This window comes from Macaca nemestrina, chromosome 11, assembly GCF_043159975.1.
Source record: "Macaca nemestrina isolate mMacNem1 chromosome 11, mMacNem.hap1, whole genome shotgun sequence".
Taxonomy (NCBI): domain Eukaryota; kingdom Metazoa; phylum Chordata; class Mammalia; order Primates; family Cercopithecidae; genus Macaca; species Macaca nemestrina.
Window position 1 is genome coordinate 50,012,089 of NC_092135.1, and position 22,084 is coordinate 50,034,172.

Here is a 22,084-nt window from a genome sequence, read left to right on the forward strand (position 1 = left end):
GTGATTAAAGCATACTACTGAATTTTGTATGTTGAGCTTGTATCCAACAACCCTGATGAACTCCTACCACTTGAAATAGTATGTCCATTGGACTCCTGAACGTTCTATATGGAAAATCACAGTATCTGGAAATAATGATAATTTTATCTATTCCTTTCCAAAAATCTGACTTACTGAACAGACATTCTTAAGTATGAGTCTTATGGATGAATTAATGTCTATGATTATGAAACATCATTTCATTTATGAGCACTAGAAAGAGATGAAAGAGTTATACATCATCCAAGTTCTTAAAGCCAGAAAATAACTGATGTATTGATGTACTGACAGTTCTAAGATATCATATCTGCAAATATCTATGTAAGATAGGAAAAAGTTTCTTTCTCTTACAACATATTTTTAAGTTAACTTTTCATTTTGAAAAGGAAAGCTGAACTTGAGAAATTTTTATATAAAACGAGAGAACCCAAACCTGTGAAATGGATGCATGCATTTTATATGAACCTATCAACAACTATATGTATACCCTTCCTCAGTGGTCCTTCCTACCAATATAGGATACTTTTTTCCTCCCAGCCACTACTACGAACTCTGATGAAGCATAAAAGTAGGCAAAGCAACCAAATTAACAACTCCTTTCCAGTCCTAATCCAGCTCTATACTCTCTTCACTGACTACAAGTTGATTCTATGGAATGCTGATGGCAAAAAAACGTTGTTCAAGTTTAAATTCCCAAATTAAAGAAAGTGGCACTCTAATTTTACACAAATCATTTAACAATTAAAGAAAACTTTAATGTAGCATTTATATTTAGAGCTTTTTATATTAAAAAAATAAATCACAACTGAGTGAAAAACAAAAAAATGATACAAGTCTAAAGAACATAAACCTCACCTTCAACAAACATTATTCAGCTAACATTTATGAAAACCTACCATGGAGAAAATAGTACCTTCAGGCTAAGTACTGAAGTTACAAAGATAATTAGGACACCATTTGTGCCCTCAAGAAGTTTAAAATCTAGCACAAAGCTGTAGTCCCAGTTACCCAGGAGGCGGAGGGACGAGGCCTGCTTGAGTCCAGGAGTCCAGGCTGTAGTATGCTATGCCCACCTCTGTGAATAACCACTGCACTCCAGCCTGGGCAACCCAGTCACACCCTATCTATAAAAACAAGAAAAAAAAAAAAATCTAGCAGTGTTTTACAACCTTTCCTACAGAACTGAGTAAAAACATGTTATCTTGCTTTACCATCAGAATTGGTTTTCTCCTTTCCCCTTTCTCCCGCCCAAGGAAGTGATGAGCCTCTTCAGAATCAACTGATTTAGTAGAGAGACATATGTAAAGAAGTGCAGTTTGCCCTCCGTATCTGGCGAGTGCTACATCCATGGACTCAACAAACCCCAAATGAAAAGTATTCATGAAAGATAAACAAAAATGACAATAGAACAAAAAAAAATTTTTTTAAATACAATATGTTGTATTTAAAAATACAATATAGTGATTTGCATAGCATTTACATTGTATCAGGTACTATAAGTTATCTAGAGATAATTTAAAATATATAGGAAGATATGTGTAAGTTATATGCAAATATGATGCTATTTTATATCAAAGACTTGCATCTGTGGATTTTGGTATCAACAGGGGTCCTGGAACCAACCCTCTAAGGTATTGAGAAATGACTCTGTTTAAAATCCAGTATGAGAAATGCTGTTATATATGTTCAGAGAACTATAGCTCAAAGAAGGGAACTCCTAACTCCACTGGGAACTAAAAAGCAGAGAAAGGTTGAAAGGCTTCCCAGAGGATATAAAATCTGACACGGGTTTTAAAGGTTAAGTAGGCACTTGCCAGGAGGAAAAGAAAATTAAGGCTGTGGAAATAAAAATGACATTTTGTCCTCCTGCCATTATTGATAAGCAAGAAAACAAGGCACAAAGAAACAAAAACCTCTGTACTCTGAGATAAAACAAAAAATGTTACCATACTTAGTTTTAGGTCTCAAAGTACATGAAAACTTGAGCGTTTCCTTTTAACTACTGATTTCTTAACAAAAAGTACTCACCTGCTAACTTTTGCAATGACAATGACTGAAGGTAGTAATGTCCTCTCTGGATATAAGAATCACATGAGAAAACTGCCATTTCTACCATGAACATATAAATAGTACACCTGGAAAAATTTGCTAATCTTGTGGGGGTCTTATTCCTTAAAATACCTGTTTTATTTTTTAATATGGGGAGGCAACTTTTCTAAAGCTTGGACTCCCTTGCAACCTGTCTTTGAAAGTAAAGTTCTTCTCCTTTTCTAAATGCTTTTACCTCCTTCAACAGGGCTTTCCAGGCAGACAGAACCAAAGGTACAATGCTACAGAGGACTAAGCAGAAAATGGCATTTTTGGAACTGCAAGAATTCCACTTGATTATCTGAAATGGTACACAGAAAACAAACATGGAGTGGGCCAGGCATGGTGGCTCACGCCTGTAGTCCTGGCACTTTGGGAGGCTGAGGCGGGTGGATCACTTGAGGCCAGGAGTTTGAGACCAGCCTGGCCAACATGGTGAAACCCTGTCTCTACCCCTAAAAGTACAAAAAATTAGCTGGGCATGGTGGTGCATGCCTGTATTCCCAGCTACTCAGGAGACTGAGGTGGGAGAATCGCTTGAACCTGGGAGGTGGAGGTTGCAGTGAACTGAGATCATGCCACTGCACTCCAGCCTGGGCGACAGAGTGAGACCCTGTCTCAAAAAAAACAAAGAAAAAGAAAAGAAAAGAAACATGGAGTGGTAAGATAAAGCTAAAATGTAGAAAGTGAAAAGCTTTTCTTGATATACTCTGTTAATAAAAAATGTGCACCTTTGGGCCGGCGCAGTGGCTCATGCCTGTAATCCCAGCACTTTGGGAGGCCAAGGTGGGCAGATCACCTGAGGTCAGGAGTTCGAGACCAGCCTGGCCAACGTGGTGAAACCCTGTCTCTACTAAAAATACAAAAATTAGCTGGGCATGGTGGCGCATGCCTGTAATCCCAGCCACTGGAGAGGCTGAGGCAGGAGAATCACTTGAACATAGGAGGCGGGGGTTGCAGTGAGCTGAAATGGCACCACTGCACTCCAGCCTGGGTGACAGAGCGAGACTCTGTCTCAAATAAAAAAATAAGAAATGTGCACCTTTTCTATCAGCTCAATGGTTTTTCTTTGTTTGTTTTTGAGACAGAGTCTCGCTCTGTCATCCAGGCTGGAGTGCAGTGGTACAATCTCGGCTCACTGCAACCTCCGCTTCCCAGGTTCCAGCAATTCTCCTGCCTCAGCCTCCCCAGTAGCTGGGACTACAGGTGTGCGCGCTACCATGCATGGCTAATTTTTGTATTTTTAATAGAGATGGGGTTTCACCATATTGGCCAAGGTGGTCTTGAACTCCTGACCTCATGATCGGCCCACCTCAGCCTCCCAAAATGCTGGGATTACAGGTGTGAGCCACCATGCCCTGCCAGCTCAATGGTTCTTAAATGGAGATCCAAGAATGATATGTTTTCAAGGGACTTCAAGGGACTTCTGTGTGTGAAAATTTTACGCTTTACATTCCACAAAAGTATACAAACAATGAGTAGAGTCATTTTCTGGATGACCTCCTTTTAACCGAAGACTGTCATTTAACTTTAGCACGCAAGTTTGCATTTGTCTACCAGCGATTACCAATCACCTAGAATGACAATATTTTACCCATAAGCATGCTTACAGCAACTATAAAATTGTGGTGTACTATTGTCAAAATGACAGCAATTGACCTACATATTCCATCATACTCATGTTGAATTATTTTAGCAGTTACAATTTAAAAAGTTCTTTTTTGTGGTGATAAACCTTAATTGAAAATTGTTTGGTGAGCAGCAGTTTATTTTAGAAAATTTTGTTATATAAAGTAATGCTCTAAATTAAAATCTTAGATAAAACCACCCATTTTGTTTTTATTTTATAAATATCTTTAACTTCATAGTTGTATAAGAATATCAAAACAGTAAACATAAGCTCTTTTGTAAGTACTCTAACTAAAAGACACTTATAAGCCTGACATTTTAGACTGTCAGTGTTCAGAGCCCACACTATCTCTCTACCTTTACAGTCTCAAACTCATGATGGCATGACTTACGATGGTGCAAAAGTGATACACACTGAGGTACCCATAAACCATTCTGGTTTTAACTTTCAGTACAGTATTCAATAAGTCACATGAGATATTCAATACTTTATTATAATAAATAGGTTCTGTGTTACATGATTTTGCCCAACTGTAGGCTAATATAAGTTGAGAAGTATCTGCATTTCTATCTATTCTCCTTCAGGGATCATGGTGTTCCACTCCAAATGATTATTTTTTTTTTTAATTTTTTCTTCATGGAAAAAAGATTTTCTAAGTGAAGATGGTATTATCTTGATTGTCTAAGAGACCTTCCTTTTCCCATCCTCAATTTCTTGCAAAATTTTTTATCCTATCAAAACCAATCAAGAAACACAACTCAAATGGAACCCTAGGATAAGCCTTCTTTGCCAGATGCTTGCACCAAATCTGCTATCTGGGCTCCAACAGCACCTCTTTTATGGTATTCACCACATTCTGCCTTCCATACAACTGTCTATATTGTAATTTTAACTCCCTTACTTTATTCTAGGTTTTATGAAGACAACTGCGTCCTCATTTGTTATTAATTATAAATAGTCGATTACATAACATTTTCTCAATAAATATTTACCACAGCAAAGTAAAACCATTACTTATCTACCCTTTATCTTAAAATATACTAGAAATATTAGACTAGTGCGTTATAAATAAGTTATTTATAATGGATACCAAATACATCTGCAATCTCTGTTCACGGCAACAAGCTTACTTCTCACTCTTGCTAAGTTCCATGAATTTCCTTTAAAAGTACAGAACAGTATTAAGCTCAACAGAGATTGATCTATTTTTTATGACAGCTTTAAATGGCAGGAAAATTCTAAGAGTACAGTAGTAGATTAAGAAATGGGGAGGAGCCAAGTTTAGCTTTTGGTGCTTTGATCAAGGGTATATTGCTATATTTCTTCCTAAAGTTTTTCTGTCAGTAATTTCGGTACACACAACTGCCAACGTAAACATATGCAAGTAACTGAGTATTTACATGTTTCCCACTTGTGGTCATCAGCAATATTTAATACATCTTTCATCCAATACATAAATTATCAAATATAACAAACATAAATTATCAAATATAATGAGAGGAGGCTCACATTATCTACCTTTTATTTTAGAAAAAAATAAGGTATGAAAATGTTCTATTATTATTTAAATACACTAAAAGTCAAAGAACTGAATACTCTGGATTCTAAAAGAAGGGCATTACACTTTAAAACTTTCCATAAAGATTTAAAACATACCTGTCATCCAAAACAATAATTATTTCACCATGTTTAAAGGTGAGTTCATTGTCCTCAACAGCTTCAAAATCATATAAAGCTCTCACTTTCCGTGCAACCTTATTATTTAACTGAATTTCTGCAGATGGATATAAGGATTTTGTTTCTGTGTGTTGCTGTTTCTGCTCTTGCAGCGATAATTCAATAGCTAGTTTCAAAAATTAAAATGCAAAACAACTGGAATTAATTTTGATAAACATTAGATGGCAATGTAAAATTTAATAAGAATAAATCAAGCATTTTATTTGTCTAATTACAAGCTACAGTTATCTTTCGGTAGGGTGGGGCAGGGCAGGGAACCGTGACATTTTTAAAATAAAGTTTTTGCTCATTCCTTATTATCACGGTCTGTCATATACAGCAGCAATTATTTTTATAGCAAACAGATTGTGACATTATAATATGGGTAGCTTTCCATATAGGATAAGCCATGAACATATTTCTGTGCTTGACTCATAACTTTGGCATTAAAAAAAAGGTGAAATGTAATCTCTCCAAAGGTAGCACATCAAACATATATTACTGAAAAAAGATAATGAATTAAATTCATTTGACAGCATGTCATTTGTTTTCCTTACTTTTTGGACGCTACTAGTTTTTAGATCTGAGGTAGAAATAAAAGTATACTAGTTTTATTATCATTTTTATTTAAAAAAATGTTCTGGCAAAGATATTTTAAGCAACACTAAATTACACGTGCTTGATCATTTACCTTTAGCTATGTCTTCATCCTCTTTGTTTTTGTTCGATGACGTACCATTCTTGGCGGCAGCTGAGACAGTCTGTAAATGTATGAGTAAAATGAACACAACTATCTCTTCAAACAAAACACAAGCTCTATAATTACTTGCAGATGCTAAATTTTTAATGATATAACTGAGTTTCATTTAAAAGTGAAGTTCTTTTCTGAGACAGAGTCTCACCCTGTCAGCCAGGCTGGAGTGCATGGCACAGTCATAGCTCACTGAAACTTCCAACTCCTGGGCTCAAGTGATCCTCTTACCTCAGCCTCCTGGGAAGCCGGAACTACAAGTATATGCCTCCGCATCTGGCTAATTTTTATTTTTTGTAGAGACAGGATCTCACTATGTTTCCCACACTGATCTGCAACTCTTAGCCTCAAGTGATTCTCCTGTCTCAGCCTCCCAAAGTGCTAAGATTACAGGCATGAGCCACCATGACTGGTCTAAAAGTGAAGTTCTTTATAATAATTTTAAGTACTTGTTTTCAAATCCTAAAATAAAACATCAGATTTTTCAAGAAAACATTATCAACTCACACAGGACTCAAACTGGCTTAGATTTTGCATAAATCTAACACAGAATTTGGCATACAGAAAGTACTTAAATATTAATAGAATAAAAAAATATGACTCTTTCCTGATTGTATTCCTGATCTCAAGGTCTCTTAGTGAGAGGAGCTCTACTGCTACAGGAGTACAGCTACACGAGAAGTGCCAGCAAGAAGTCATGATCATCACTGAAGAGAGAGGAGTGGGGACAGAGACAAGAGGTGCAGTTCTAGGAATACGTGTGAAGTCCTTTTACTAGTTACTGTGGCTGGATGGCAGTGGTCTGCCAGGCAAAGTAGAGAACTAAGGAAGGTCATGCTTGAATTTAATAAGTGGCATGTAAGACAGGTATCCAGGACTCTGATCCATCAACCAGTTCTTTACATAGATTTTTCAGAAAAATATGCAGAAAGGACAGAACAGGAAAATGTTTCCCTTTTATTATTTACAAGACTTTTGTCTCAAAACTCTACCTTGTACTCTTAGGTCTGGTCAGTTATAATCTTTTTTCAGTTGGTGTGGCTCATGCCTGTAATCCCAGCACTTTGGGAGGTCGAGGCAGGTGGATCACCTGAGGCCAGAAGTTCGAGACCAGCCTGGCCAACATGGTGAAACCCCATCTCTACTAAAAATACAAAAAATTAGCCGGGCCTGGTGGTAGGAGGCACCTGTAATCCCAGCTACTCTAGAGGCAGAGGCAGGAAAATTGCTTGAACCCAGGAGACAGAGATTGCAGTGAGCCGAGGTTGCGCCACTGCACTCCGGCCTGGACAACAAGAGCGAAACTCCGTCTCCAAAAAAAAAAGCATCTTTTTTTCTCTTTAATCTATGATCTAAAAGAAAAGAAAATATAGTACTTCTCATAGTCTCTTTCCCTAGCCCATATCCTAATATTAATGGCAGGGAATAAGGTACTGAGAGCAAAACCCAAGGAATAGTATTTTCCTCCCCTAGATCTAAAAAAACAAAAAAACAGCCCACTCCATGAGTCAACATCCCTGCCTCCACACCCCGGTTCTACTAAAGCTATCCCCTCTCCCAGCAAATAAATTTCTAGTCTTACATTTCCATCTATCTTATATGTAAAGCATTCACTCTAGGCATTTTCACTCTTCAACAAACAAGTCTTGAGCCTCTCAATTCCATGAATTTGTTCATTTCACTTATCTCCTGGTGTGACTTCTTCACTTCTAACAAAATAGTAATACATTCAAGTTTCAAAATTCTACCTCTTTACCTTCTTCACCATTCCAATCAGTAGTCACTTCTTTCTCTCTTTAGTATTGAGACAGACAGCATACAGTCTATTCCCCTCATCCTATGTTTGTCACTTACAATCTAAATTAGTTATTTTTCACATGTATAAAGCTATCGTTCAAATTTGCTACAAATTTCTTGACTATAAGGGCTATGTCATACACCTATGCCTTTTTCATGACTGCAGACTTAGAGAAACATTAAATATACTATTTTTGTCTGATTAACTTCTCAAGGTTCTGATATGTGGAAGAAATACACAAAAACTAATACGTCTACTAAATGTAAGGAAGGCACTATGCTAGAGAGTCATTTGGGAAGTAGAGGTGGAAAATGATAATCTAGACATACCTTGCCTAGTCTTTACATAATATACATACCTTCAAACTATTACAGGGTCAACCATGGGTCTGAATGAATCTCTCACCTGAGAACCTGCTGGAGGAAAAGTAATTCCTTCCTCTTTCATAGATTTAATAGTTGCAGATATTAGACTAAACTGAGGGTCCTTCTGAAATTCTTCTGACCACTCCACCATTAAAGATTTCAGTTTTTCACATACTTTAGGATGTGCCTTTTAAGGAAAAGGAAAGGGAAATGAACACAAATCTATGGTTAAAATAAGTACTTAAATTATTTAACAAGGAGAACTACCATCAAAATTCTCTGTAATTATATGAACATCTACAAAAGTCCAGCAATTTCTAGCCTAGTTGAGTAATTGATAGATGCCTATTTACATGCTATTTCATACAAAATGACTGTTTTTAACACCAATTCCTAAGTCTTATTATAATGACAACAAATCTTTTATATTCAGAGATTATTTCCTCCATGTTTTGGAGAATGGAACCAGAGAAACTTGGATGTAAATCTTGGCTCTTCCACTTACTAGCTGCATGACCTTGGACAAGTTACTTCTAAGTCTCAGTTTTTGCATTTATAAAATAAGAATGATAAGGGAATCTAATTTCCAAGAATCTAATGCTCCAAGGGTAGTTAAGAGCATTCAACAAGACAGTATATGTAAAATGCTTAAAGCAATGACTACTTACTGGCCCTCAAAAAGGATTTGCTATTATCTACAGTATATATACTTTGGGGAGAAGAGTTTTTGGTGCTACAAATTAAAAAATCAAATATCAGAACAGTTTATTTCATTTCAATGTATCTAAAAATGACTTCATTTATAACACTTTAGTAATACCACATATAGTTATAACAACACACAATCTATGTATTTTTTAATGACTTAAATTTCTTCTGTTTTTAAAATTTACCTTATTTTTAATCACAGCACGTACTTCTGTTGCAAAATCACGGGAACATACTTCTAAATGAAATATCTTTCCACAGTTTGCCACACAAGCCCCAAGAAGCTATTAATTGAAATAAAAATTAATATACAAATGTTAAAATATTAACTTACTATAATTAAAAACATTTAAAATTTGCGTCAAATAATAACACGACTTGTACTCACGGTTAGTGCCTGCAGAGCAACATGTGGAACCTTATGATTTACCCTTTTCATTATGGCTTTTAGGCAATCTTTTGCTCTAAAAAAAAAAAAAAAGAGACAGTTAAGTATTTATTGATAAATGTAATTCAAACATTAAGGTATTATTCTATAACCAAATACTTTTATATTTAACGGCTCAGGCCTGTAATTCCAACACTTTGGGAAGCCAAGGCAGGAGGATCACTTGAGCCCAGGAATTTGAGACCAGCCTGGACAACAAAGTAAGAACTCATCTCTATAAAAAATTTTAAAATTAGCTGGGCATGGTGGTGTGTGTCTGTACTCCTAGCTACTCAGGAGGCTGAGGCAAGCTGATTGTTTGAGCCCAGGAGGCTGCAGTGAGCTGTGTCATGCCACCGTACTCCAGCCTGGATGACAGAGAGAGACTCTGACTCAAAATAAAATAAAGTAAGTATAAAATAAAAATAAATTAAACTAAAATCCTGGAAATTTCATGTTATTAAAGGAATAAATCTATAAAATGATTGTACACAATATTTTGTTTATAGGCTCATAGAACTTTTAAAAAAAAGCATGTTGCAAATGTTGTGTATTCCAAAATCAAGAGACAAACCACTTCACAAACAGTCTGTCAACACAAGAGACGTATACCAGATCTTTCAATTTCTTCAAGACAGATTTAGCTTTCAGACAGCAAAATCTTATTTTGAAAAAAATCTAACATGATATGTAAAGTATAAACATGTGAATATACTATGAAAAGTTTTCATGTTAAAACAAATGCTTTCATCACTTTTCTAAATTTCTAACATATAGTTCAGCTAATTGCCACAACTCCCCAAAAGCACTTTTTATATTCACTTTTTTCATTTGTTAGCCTATTATATTTATATGTATATGACTCAAAGACTTTTTTGTTATATTATCTATTGTGTTATCTACTTCATTATTTAAAAGTTCCCATACATATAGAACTCCTACAGGAATTCCTTAAATAACTCACCTAAACATTGTTATCATGTGTCCCTATTGTGTCAAGGCTTTCATCACGTGTGTGACTAAAGCAGATTTTCAGTTGAACTCTTTTTCATTTGTTCCTTCAGGATGAAGTTAATCCCATAAATCCAGCAACTGGGCTTTTTTAACTTTTATGTCCCAAAAGTACAACTGAGCCTTTAAGTACATGAAAGTTAGGGGCACCAACAACCCACACAGCCTAAAATCTGTGTATAACTTTTGATTCCCCAAAAGCTTAACTATTAATAGCCTAGTCTTGTCTTTTTTTTGAGACAAGAGTCTCACTCTGCCGCCCAGGCTGGAGTGCAGTGGTGCCATCTCAGTTCATTGCAACCTCTGCCTCCTGGGTTCAAGTGATCCTCCTGTCTCAGCCTCCCAAGTAGCTGGGATTACAGGTGCACACCATTATGTCCAGCTAAGTTTTGTATTTTTAGTAGAGACGAGGTTTTACCATATTGGCCAGGCTGGTTTCAAACTCCTGACCTCAAGTAATCCGCTCACCTCAGCCTCTCAAAGTACTGGGATTACAGGCGTGAGCCACTGCAACCAGCCAACTAACAGCCTACTCTTGACCAGAAGCTCTTCACCAATAGCATAAACAGTAGATGGACATATATTTTGTATCTACATAATATACTGTATTCTTACAATAAGGTAAGCTAGAGAAAAAAAAAAATGTTGTTAAGGAAATCATGAGTTGGAGGAAGAGGGGTTGGTCCTGCAGTCTTAGAGGCGGCAGAGGTGGAAGAAAACCTATGTATAAGTGGACCCTCGCAGTTTAAATCTGTGTTGTTCAAGGGTCAACTGTGATAAAGTCTCATTGTTCTCTCAAAGTTACATCACAAAAAGAGACACTGGTTATCAAGGTCCTAGACATTGACTGAGCATGACTGGACATCTTACCCATTAGGAGTACTTCCAACTTTGTCACATATGTCCATAATAAGACTCCAATCTTCTGTAGTGTTGTACTCATTCGTGGCTTTTTCTATAAAATATATTAGCATACACAACAATGAGGACACATTTCATGTAACACTAAAATACCAGTAAAGGCCCAACATTTAAGAAATCCTACCTTTTCTCTTGCCGAAGATACTACAGATGACCTTCAGAAGACAAAAGTACTTCTATTAACTTCAATTTTAAATTGTATAATTAAATGAACTAAGTATCTTGAGGTAAAGCAATTAAATGCCTTCTAAATAAACAAATTACTAAGTATCAATAATCCCATAAAATTCTAATTTGGAAGAAAGTTTTAAAAATGTATCATCAGGACTGGGCATGGTGGCTCATGCCTGTAATCCCATGCATGGGAGGCCAAGGCAGGAGGATCGTTTGAGGCCAGGAGTTTGAGACCAGCCTGGGCAATATAGTGAGACCCTGTCTCTACAAAAAATAAATGTTATACATTAGCCAGGCATGGTGGCAAATGCCTGTAATCTTAGCTACTTGGGAGGCTGAAATGGGAGGATTGCTTTGCCTATGAATTCAAGGCCGCAGTGAGCTATTATCACGCTACTGCACTCCAGCCTGGGTGACAGGGAGAGACCGTATCTCTTAAAAAAATAGAAAGTATATCATACAAGTAAATATGTACTAAACTGTCCAATAAAGCATTGGTTTTGTAAATTTTTTTTAATAGAGAAGGGGTCTCACTATGTTGCCCAGGTTGGTCTTGAACTCCTGGGCTCGAGGAATCTTCCTCCTTGGCCTCCCAAATGTTGGGATTACAGGCCACTGTACTCAGCCTGAAGCATTGTTTTCACAGCAAAAAGAAAAACTGATTAATATAGTAAATTCATACAATGGAATATGAAATGAGGGATCCAAAATTAAATGAACAAAAATTTATGAAACTCAAAACATGATTTGCTTGGGCTTATAATGCTGAGTCAAAAAAGCTAACAGCAGAAGAATTCATAATATTTACATGAGTTGTTTTTCTTCCTTTTTTCTGCTTTTTTTTTTGTTGTTGAGACAGAGTCTCCACTCTGTTGCCCAGGCTGGCTGGAGTGCAGTGGCACAATCTCAGCTGACTGCAACCTCTGCCTCCCAGGTTCAAGCGATTCTCCTGCCTCAGCCTCCCAAGTATCTGGGACTACAGCCTGCCATCATGCTCGGCTAATTTTTGTATTTTTAGTAGAGATGGGGTGTCACCATATTGGCCAGGCTGGTCTCAAACTCCTGACCTTGCGATCCGCCCACCTTGGCCTCCCAAAGTGCTGGGATTACAGGCGTGAGGCACTGCACCCAGCTACATGAGTTTTTTTAAGACAGCTTTATTGCTATAATTCACGTATTAATACAATTTACACATTTAAAATGTACAATTCAATGTTTTGACTATATTCATAGAGTTGTACAACTAACACCAGTATCTAATTTGAGAACATTTAATCACTTCCAAGAGAAATCCATACCCACTGGCAATTACTGTTCATTCTCCCTACATACTCCCAGCCCCAGGCAACCACTTGTCTACTTTCTGTCTCCAAAGATTCACCTATTCTGGATTTTTCATATAAATAGAACCATACAATACATGTTCTTTTCTGACTGGCTTCTGCTATTTGGCATAATGTTTGCAAGGGTCATCCACGTTGTAGCATGTATCAGTACTTCATTTCTTCTTACGGCTAAATAATATTCCACTGTATAGATATACCACATTTATCCATTTACCAGTTCATGAACATCTGGGTTGGCTGGCTGGTTGGCTGGCTTACTGAGACAGGGTCTCACTCTGTTGCCCAGGCTGGTGTGCAGTGGTGTCACCACGACTCACTGCAGCCTTGATCTCCCGGTGCTCACGTGATCCTCCCACCTCGGCTTCCCGAGTAGCTAGGACCACAGGTGTGCACCATCACGCCCAACTAAGTTTTGCATTTTTTGTGGAGATGGGGTTTCGTCATGTTGCCCAGGTTGGTCTCAAACTGCTGGGCTCAAGTTATCTGCCTGCCTCAGCCTCCGAAAGTGCTGAGATTACAAGTCTGAGCCACCATGCCAGTCAACATTTGGATTTTCAAAAACGTTTTTGGGCCAGGAGCGGTGGCTCACGGCACTTCGGGAGGCCGAGCTGGGCAGATCACGAGGTCAGGGGATCGAGACCATCCTGGCTAACACGGTGAAACTCCATCACTACTAAAATTACAAAAAATTAGCCGGGCATGGTGGTGGGCGCCTGTAGACCCAGCTACTCAGGAGGCTGAGGCAGGAGAATGGCCTGAACCTGGGACATGGAGCTTGCAGTGAGCAGAATTCGTGCCACTGCACTCCAGCCTGGGCGACAGAGCAAAATTCCATCTCAAAAAAAAAAAAAACACTTTTTGGCTAATATACATAATGCACTGATGCTATCAACATTCATGTACAAGTCCCTGTGTAGACATCATGTTTTCATTTTCCTTTAGCATATATCTAGGAATAGAAATGCTGTGTCATATGATAACTCTATGTTTAATTTTTTTAGGAATGGGCAGTTTTCCAAGGGAACTATACTATGGTACATTCCCACCAGCAATATGTGAATGTTTCACCTGGAATTTCATAACATCCAAAAAATACACTATATTCTTTAGGGATATATACACAGGTCATAAAAGTATTAACATGCATGAGAAGGATAAACATCAAACTTGGGGGGTGGTTCAAAAGAAGACAGGGGCTTCATTGTATTTATAAAGGTTTATTAAGTTGTACAGTATGTATCCAGAAAATATTTTATTTTCAATATCTTTTTTGTGGTCTGAAATATTACATGATCAAAGTAAAAACTGACAAGTAACCTGCATTGTGAGAAATAAAATAAATTAATTAAACATAAACTGTTAAAAAGCATGATCGGAATATAATGATTGAGTTATGGAGCATTTTTACTTTACTAACTTTTACAAAAATTTCAATATCAAGGAATACAATTTTTTCTTCTAGTATGGAGAGGTGGAGATATAAAAAACACCACTTTAGAAACATTGTATCATTTTATGTCTTTTCCTCTTTATCACATATACTCTATAATTTCAAATATAGAATAAGCTAGCAAAACATACACACATACACACACACACACACACACACACACACACACACACACACACACACGACAGGTGATATCACAGTGATCATCAGGAAAGATGGTAGGAAACCAGAGTAATTTTTTTTTTAAACAGCAAGGAATAATCAAAAGAAGCCAAAAAATGAACTGGCTTAGCAAACAACTATACTTTGTGAGTAAAGAGAAACACACCAATGCAGTTAACCTCAGTTAAATGCTGGAACTCACTTTAAAAAGCCATGCAAATTGCCTACTACTTATGGATGGAAAGCAACTGTTTTGACATGTGATGAAATGACAAACCAAAGGTTTTAGAAAAGTAATATATTTTTGTCTACTGAAAGTTCTAGATCCAGGCACCAAACTATGCAGGTAAAACATACCTACTCAGGTTTTCACCTTCTTCCCTTGCGCAAAAAAGACTATTGCTTTGGAAAGTCAGAGCAGACTATATTGTTTTCAAGGCTTAACTATTTCTGAATTACGTATCTAATAAATTCCATGAATTCAGAAGTACAGACAAGGAAAAACCTTTTTCCAATCTCTTTTAAAACTATGATGTATATCCTTCCAGACATTATATATACATATATACACACACATACATATACACACACACACACACACACAAAAATAATAAAAGCTAATGCAAAATTAAATAGTATAAGGTGTACAAAGACAGCACCCAAAAACAGACAACTTCTTCCTTGGCTAAGTTATGAACAAGATGAGAAAAAAAACACAATAAAATAACACTTTTGTTACTAACAGAAGCTTTAGATATACTGGCCAAATGAATTTAGTAGTGAACCCCAGAAGTGGGCATGCCTTAGCACTAAAGAGGAGAAGGTCTCTCCCTGCAGGGGTAAACCTCTGCATAACTTATTCCATGGAGAAGTAAATGAAAAATCACTCAGTGGTGGTGGAAAGACTAGCTAGTCCTACACAGAAGGGCATACATAAGGCCAGTTATTCTCAAACTTACCAATCAGGTGTCCTCACACCAGAGATGAAGTGAATAAAAAAGCAAGGGCAAGCCAGGTGAGGTGGCACACACCTATCGTCCCAGCACTTGAGAGGCCAAGACAGGCAGATCACTTGAGCCCAGGAGTTCAACACCAACATGGGCAACATGGTAAAACCCTGTCTCTACAAAAAACACAAAAAAGTTAGCTGGGCCTGATGGCACACATCTGTAGTCCCAGCTACTTGGGAGGCTGAGGTAGGAGGATGGCTTGAGCCTGGGAGGTCGAGGTTGCAGTGAGACAAGATCGCACCACTGCACTCCAACGTGGACAACAGAGTGAGCCCTGTCTCCACAAAACAAAACACAGGGCAGGCTCAGGGTGACACTAATGGAACTCCCTTCTCACAAAGAAAACCATAGGGGTACAGAAAAAATATTCCCCACTAATATTGTGATCATACTTAAATGTATCATTTCTTAACATGCATTTCTACTCATAAACATCTGTCCACATTCAGAAATATACATCTATACCAGTATTTTTAGTAGCTGCACAATGTACCATTATATACAGAGTGGCCATAAAGTTCCAAAACGAGCTAGAGAGAAGCTATCAGTAAACTGATTGTAAATCCATTAGGTACTCAATCTGTCTTCTTTGTTATACTTACTGGTATCATTCATATTGGTGACTCACATAGACTAAATACAAAATAATTAGGAGGTCAGGATTTTGTGCATAGTCCTTTCTGAAGATGTTTCACAGCTTTTTTTTTTTTGTTTAGCATCTGTCTTTGTCACAACCTTTCACCACATTCCACCCCCAGATGAATGTAACAATCATAGCATGAATTTTTGTTTGTTTTGTTCACAATTATTATTCTTAGTACATAAACAGCATGTAGGGCACGAAGTAGGTGCTCCATCAATATTTGTTTCATGAGTGAATGAATGATGTTGGTTGCTCCTCCACACTCCATTAGCCTGGTACAATGTGTAAAGTGGCAAACAACAGCAGAGCTTTTGAGTACATAAACTAAAAGGGCTTTAACTCTGATGCCCATCTGTGGACATGGTTTGGCTGATGTGTGCAAAGTTCTGGACCAACCAAAGCTTCACTGCTGAGCAGACAAATATTCAAGGGGCTACATAAGATCAAACTCCAATAGCAACACCACACGGCAACAAAAGGTAACAGCACTAGTGGGCTTATGAAGTTCTAGTTCTCCTCTTATTTACTGAGAGAAGTAACTCTATGTTTGGGAGTCTCAACAAGGAGGCAGGGTAAGTGGGGAAGGCAATGCTTCAAGAGCTTCTTAGACAGGTGACTAACTTTATATACTGAGTCTGAAAAGCAAATCATATATTTTACAGCTTCATGCCAATCTTTCCTATTCGTTTATGATGTAGTTTTTGCTATAACAGAATCTACCATTTTTCTTTTTATAGTGTCATTTAGCATACTGTTTGAATTACCTGAAGATTAAATATCCACCCACATTCTTTTCTGTATATTAATCCCCTTTTACATGTAAATCTTTAGGGTATCTAGAACTTCATTTAGTATATCTGGACCCTCACACACGGTGTGAGGCAGGAACAGAAAAATATTTTTACAAATTTGTTGTCAGTTCTACCATTTAAGAATCTATCCTTTCCTCATTGATCTGAGAAGCCAGCATCACCAATTAGCAAATTTTACGAGTATGGATGTGTATGAGTACAAAGACACAAACATAATCAGGTGAGTCTGATTTTAGACCATCTAATAACCTACCTAGTCCAGCTAGAATTCAACTTTTCATGGTATTTTTCCAATTCTGGTCATGTAACACATTAAATATGAAGCCTATCTGATGCCTTCTAAAGCCTCCCAACAATTTTTAAAATATCTAATTAGACTATTGTTTATTCGATTTAATTTCCACAGAAAATGGAAAATTCCTGATTTGAACACTCTATCAAGCACAGTTTAGTCTCTACAAATATAGACTCACAATTACTCTTTTTAAAAAGTATAAAACCTGAAGACTTCATAATGGCCTGCCAAAAAGGACTTCGTTTTTCAAGTGAGCTAAATAACATTTAAATTACGCACTTAGGAGTATTTTAAACCCCTGGGAAATCTTAAATATTATAATTAAGAAACCAGTCTTTTATAGCATGTCACTTTGCCCAATGTTGGGGCCCTATATCACATTACTCTGTGTCAAACGCATAGCGAGGGAGAAAGTTGAAAGAGCCCTCCTGGGGCCTAAATGCTAAATTGCCAGCATTTGGTGGGTGTAAGTCATAACATTTCATCACCAGGCTTCGATTACTGTATGTAGAAAGCCTCAAATACAACATGAAATAGCTTAGAAAGATTCTAACAATATAATAAAGAATAATTCCATCAATACCTACCTACAAGGAACAAAAAGGCTCCGCCCAACTTAGTCATTATGTTCAAAGTACAGCTTTAAAAACAATCTAGCTCTACCCATAAAACTTTTAATAAAATAGGCTCTATCAGTAATAAAAAATTTACATGAAATAAGAATGCCTGCAAGAAAGCTTTAAAGCTCCTCCTATTATGTTTGCAAATAAAAATTCATGACTAGTCTTCTGCTTCCAAACATGATAGAATATCTGGTACCAGACTTGCGATCCTACCAAAAACAACTATAAACAGGCCAAAATCGATGAGGCAATTGTTTTCAGGGAATGAATAGCAGGCAGAGCAGGTCCCAGATCTTTGAGGGAAGGAAAATATGTAGTGAGCCTCACGATGGCCTCAGCTTTCTGCCTTGGAATACTTTCCTGTCCAGCACAAGGAAGACTAGCCCAAGTAGAGGAGGACTAGCCCAAGAAGAGCAGCTGAGAGACGGAGACCAGGTTTCTAAGCACGGTGATTAACCAGAGGCCCTTGGCCAAGGGCTGGGCTACACAAACACACGAGATGAGTCTCTATGCAGTCTAGCAGAGATTACCTTCTATGGGGCTGAAAGGTCAAGCAGCACTGGGAGTCATCCTCCCTATTATGCATGGAATGTTTGTGTTCCTCCCAAAATTCTTATGTTGAAGCTGTAATCCCCAGTGTGGCTGTATTTGCAGATGGGGCCTCTAAGGAAGTAATTATTGTTAAATGACGCCAAAAGGATGGGACCCTGATCCAACAAGATTAGTGTCCTTTTAAGAAGATACACCAGAGAGCTAGCACTCTCTTTGTGTACACACAGCCAGGAAAAGCCATATGAGGACACAGGAATAAGGGGGCTGTATATAATCCAAGGGGCGAACTCTCACCAGACAGCACCTCTGCTGGCACTTTGATCTCGGACTTGCAGGCCCCAGAACTGTGAGAAAATAAATTTCTGCTGTGTAAGCTACCTAGCCTATGGTATTGTTATGGCAGCCCAAGCAGGCTAATTAACACTGCCCAAACAAAGCAAAAGAACACTTCATGCATTTAGTTGAAAATCCAAAAAGGGCACACCTTAGGAGGAAAAGTCCTCTAGAATTTAGTTCAAAACCAAAATAGGCCTTCCTCCAAGGAATAAAACCAAGCCTGTCAAAACCTAAAAGATCCCCCCCAATAATATTACAACCTGACAAAACTCAACACCATTTAGAGGAAGACAATGTAATTTAGCTTCCCTACAAAGAATAATCACAATGTCCACCGTAATATAAAAAATTACTAAATAAGCAAACAAGTATCCCAAAATCAAGATTAGTCAATAAAAACAGATGTTAGCATAACCCAAATGTTAGACTTAGCAAGAAAGAACTTTAGAGAATTATATATATTTTCAAGAATGCAAAGATTGGTGAATGCTCAGCAGAGAAATGAAAATATAAAAATGGAATCTCTGAACTGCAAAGTACAATATCTCAATTTAAAAATGCATTAAATGGGCTGGGTGCGGGGGGCTCACACCTGTAATTCCAGCACTTTGGGAGGACGAGCAGGGTGGATCACGAGGTCAAGAGATCGAGACCATCCTGGCCAACATGGTGAAGCCCTGTCTCTACTAAAAATACAAAAAATTAGCCAGGTGTGGTGGTGGGTGCCTGTAGTTCCAGCTACTCAGGAGGCTGAGGCAGGAGAATCACTTGAACCTGGGAAGTGGAGGTTGCAGTGAGCCAAGATTACATAACTGTACTCTAGTCTGGGCAACAGAGCGAGACTCTGTCTCAAAAAAAAAAAAAAACTTGTAATACCCAATCACATGGGAACTAACAAGCAGAACACGCGGATAATTTAAAGTATAACAGAAGGCAACATAAAAATGTATTATGATTAAGATACTATGTATCAATACCTTTGGACATGACTAAAGCAATTTAGAATTTTGTCTTAGTCTGTTTTACACTTCTATTTAACAGAATACCTGAAATGGGGTAGTTCATAAAGAACAGAAATTTATTTCTCACAGTTCTGGAGGCTGGAAAGTCCAAGATCAAAGCAATGGCATCTGGTCAGGGCCTTCTTACTGTGTCCTCACATGGCAGAAGGTGGAAGGGCAAGGGAGAGTGAACCCACTCCTGTAAGCCCTTTTTATTGCAGCATTAATCCATTCATAAAGGAGGTACTCTCATGACCTAAACACTTCCCAAAAGGCCCCATCCCCCAACACTGTTACATTGGCGACTGTTTCCAACACGTAAATTGTGGGGGATACATTCTCACCATAGCAATCTTAGGGGAAAAAATTGCTTTTTATCTATTAATAGGAGGAAAAACCCTCAATTGTTTCTATACCTTAAAATTGCAGTATAAGAACCGAGAAAAGCTAGCCAAAAATATATATATATATAAAATATATATATATATATAAACACATATATACAATTTTTTTTTTTTTTGAGATGGAGTCTTGCTCTGTTGCCCAGGCTGGAGTGCAGTGGCCGGATCTCAGCTCACTGCAAGCTCCACCTCCCGGGTTTACGCCATTCTCCTGCCTCAGTCTCCCGAGTAGCTGCGACTACAGGCACTCGCCACCAAGCCTGGCTAGTTTTTTGTATTTTTTTTAGTAGAGACGGGGTTTCACTGTGTTAGCCAGGATGGTCTCGATCTCCTGACCTCGTGATCCGCCTGTCTCGGCCTCCCAAAGTGCTGGGATTACAGGCTTGAGCCACCACGCTCAATTAATTAACAATTTAATTAAAAACAATAATAGGAATTAAGCAATAACTCCTGAGCATTTTACATATGCTAAATCACTTGCTCCTCAATCAAATGAAGGATTCTCATAATTGGGGACTGGTGGTTCACACCTGTAATCCTAGCACTTTGGGAGGCCAAGCCAGGAGGATCACTTGAGAGTCCAGGAGTTCAAGACCAGCCTGGGCAACACAGTAAGATCCCTCATCTCTAACAACAACAACAAAAAAATTTAAAAAGTAGTCTGGTACAGTGATGCACACTTGCAGTTCTAGCTACTCAGAAGGCTGAAACAGGAGAGTGCATGAGCCCAGGAGTTTGAGGTTACAGTGAGCTATGATTGTGCCACTGTACTCCAGCCTGGGCTGGGTTATTTTACAACCTTGCATGTAAAATAAATAAATAAAAATAAAAACTATATAAATGGGAAAGCTGAGATACAGAAAATTCTTCTTATTCTTATTATTTGAGATACAGTCTCACTCTGTCGCCCAGGTTGGAGTAGAATGGCACGATCTCAGCTCACTGCAACCTCTGCCTCCCGGGTTCAAGCAATTCTCCTGCCTCAGCCTCCCGAGTAGCTGGAACTACAGGCGCATGCCACCATGGCTGGGTAATTTTTGCATTTTTAGTAGAGACAAGGTTTTGCCATGTTGGTCAGGCTGGTCTCGAACTCCTGACCTCAGGTGATCTGCCCGCCTCGGCCTCCCAAAGTGCTGGGATTACAGGCATGAGCCACTGCACCTGGTCCAGAAAATTATTAAATAACTAGCACAAGGTTATACAGTTAGTAAGCAATAAAATAGAGATTTCAATCTGTGCCATCTGGCTCAGAGTGTGTGCTCCAGGTTCAAATCACTACATTAAACTGCCTCTTGAGAGTAATTTTTGTTCAAAATTGCCAAATTAACATAGTTTTTCTGTTTCCCTATGTATACACTGTTGCAGGAAGTCAGGGACCCTGAATGGGGGGACTGGCTGGAGCCATGGCAGAGGAACATAAATTGTGAAGATTTCATGGACATTTATCAGTTCCCAAAATTAATACTTTTATCATTTCTTAGGCCTGTCTTTACTGCAATCTCTGAATATAAGTTGTGGAGATTTCATGGACATTTATCAGTTCCCAAATAATACTCTTATTAATTTCTTATGCCTGTCTTTAATCTCTTAATCCTGTTATCTTCGTAAGCTGAGAATGTACATCACCTCAGGACTCTGTGATGATTGTGTTAACTATACAAATTGATTGTAAAACATGTGTTTTAAGAATATGAAATCTGACTGTAAAACGTGTGTTTGAACAATATGAAATCAGTGCACCTTAAAAAAGAACAGAATAACAGCAATTTTAGGGAACAAGGGAAGATAACCATAAGGTCTGACTGCCTGCGGGGTGTGGCAAAAA

General features: G+C 37.9%; 1 protein-coding gene across 3 annotated transcripts in view; it reads right to left on the reverse strand.

Annotated features, from left to right (window-relative positions):
- LOC105492661 (signal transducing adaptor molecule 2) overlaps positions 1-22,084 on the reverse strand; it is a 54,380-nt gene that overhangs the window by 19,751 nt on the left and 12,545 nt on the right. For 2 of the 3 annotated variants that reach the window (XM_011759896.3, XM_071072764.1), the window contains exons 2-7: positions 11,404-11,488; positions 9,484-9,559; positions 9,281-9,379; positions 8,428-8,574; positions 6,165-6,234; positions 5,414-5,600 (exon numbers count right to left, since the gene is read on the reverse strand). In XM_011759896.3, coding sequence (XP_011758198.1) covers positions 5,414-5,600; positions 6,165-6,234; positions 8,428-8,574; positions 9,281-9,379; positions 9,484-9,559; positions 11,404-11,488 — 664 coding nt within the window. Of the gene's footprint in view, positions 1-5,413; positions 5,601-6,164; positions 6,235-8,427; positions 8,575-9,280; positions 9,380-9,483; positions 9,560-11,403; positions 11,489-11,578; positions 11,610-22,084 lie in introns of all 3 variants that reach the window. The other variant, XM_071072763.1, reaches the window with a different exon arrangement.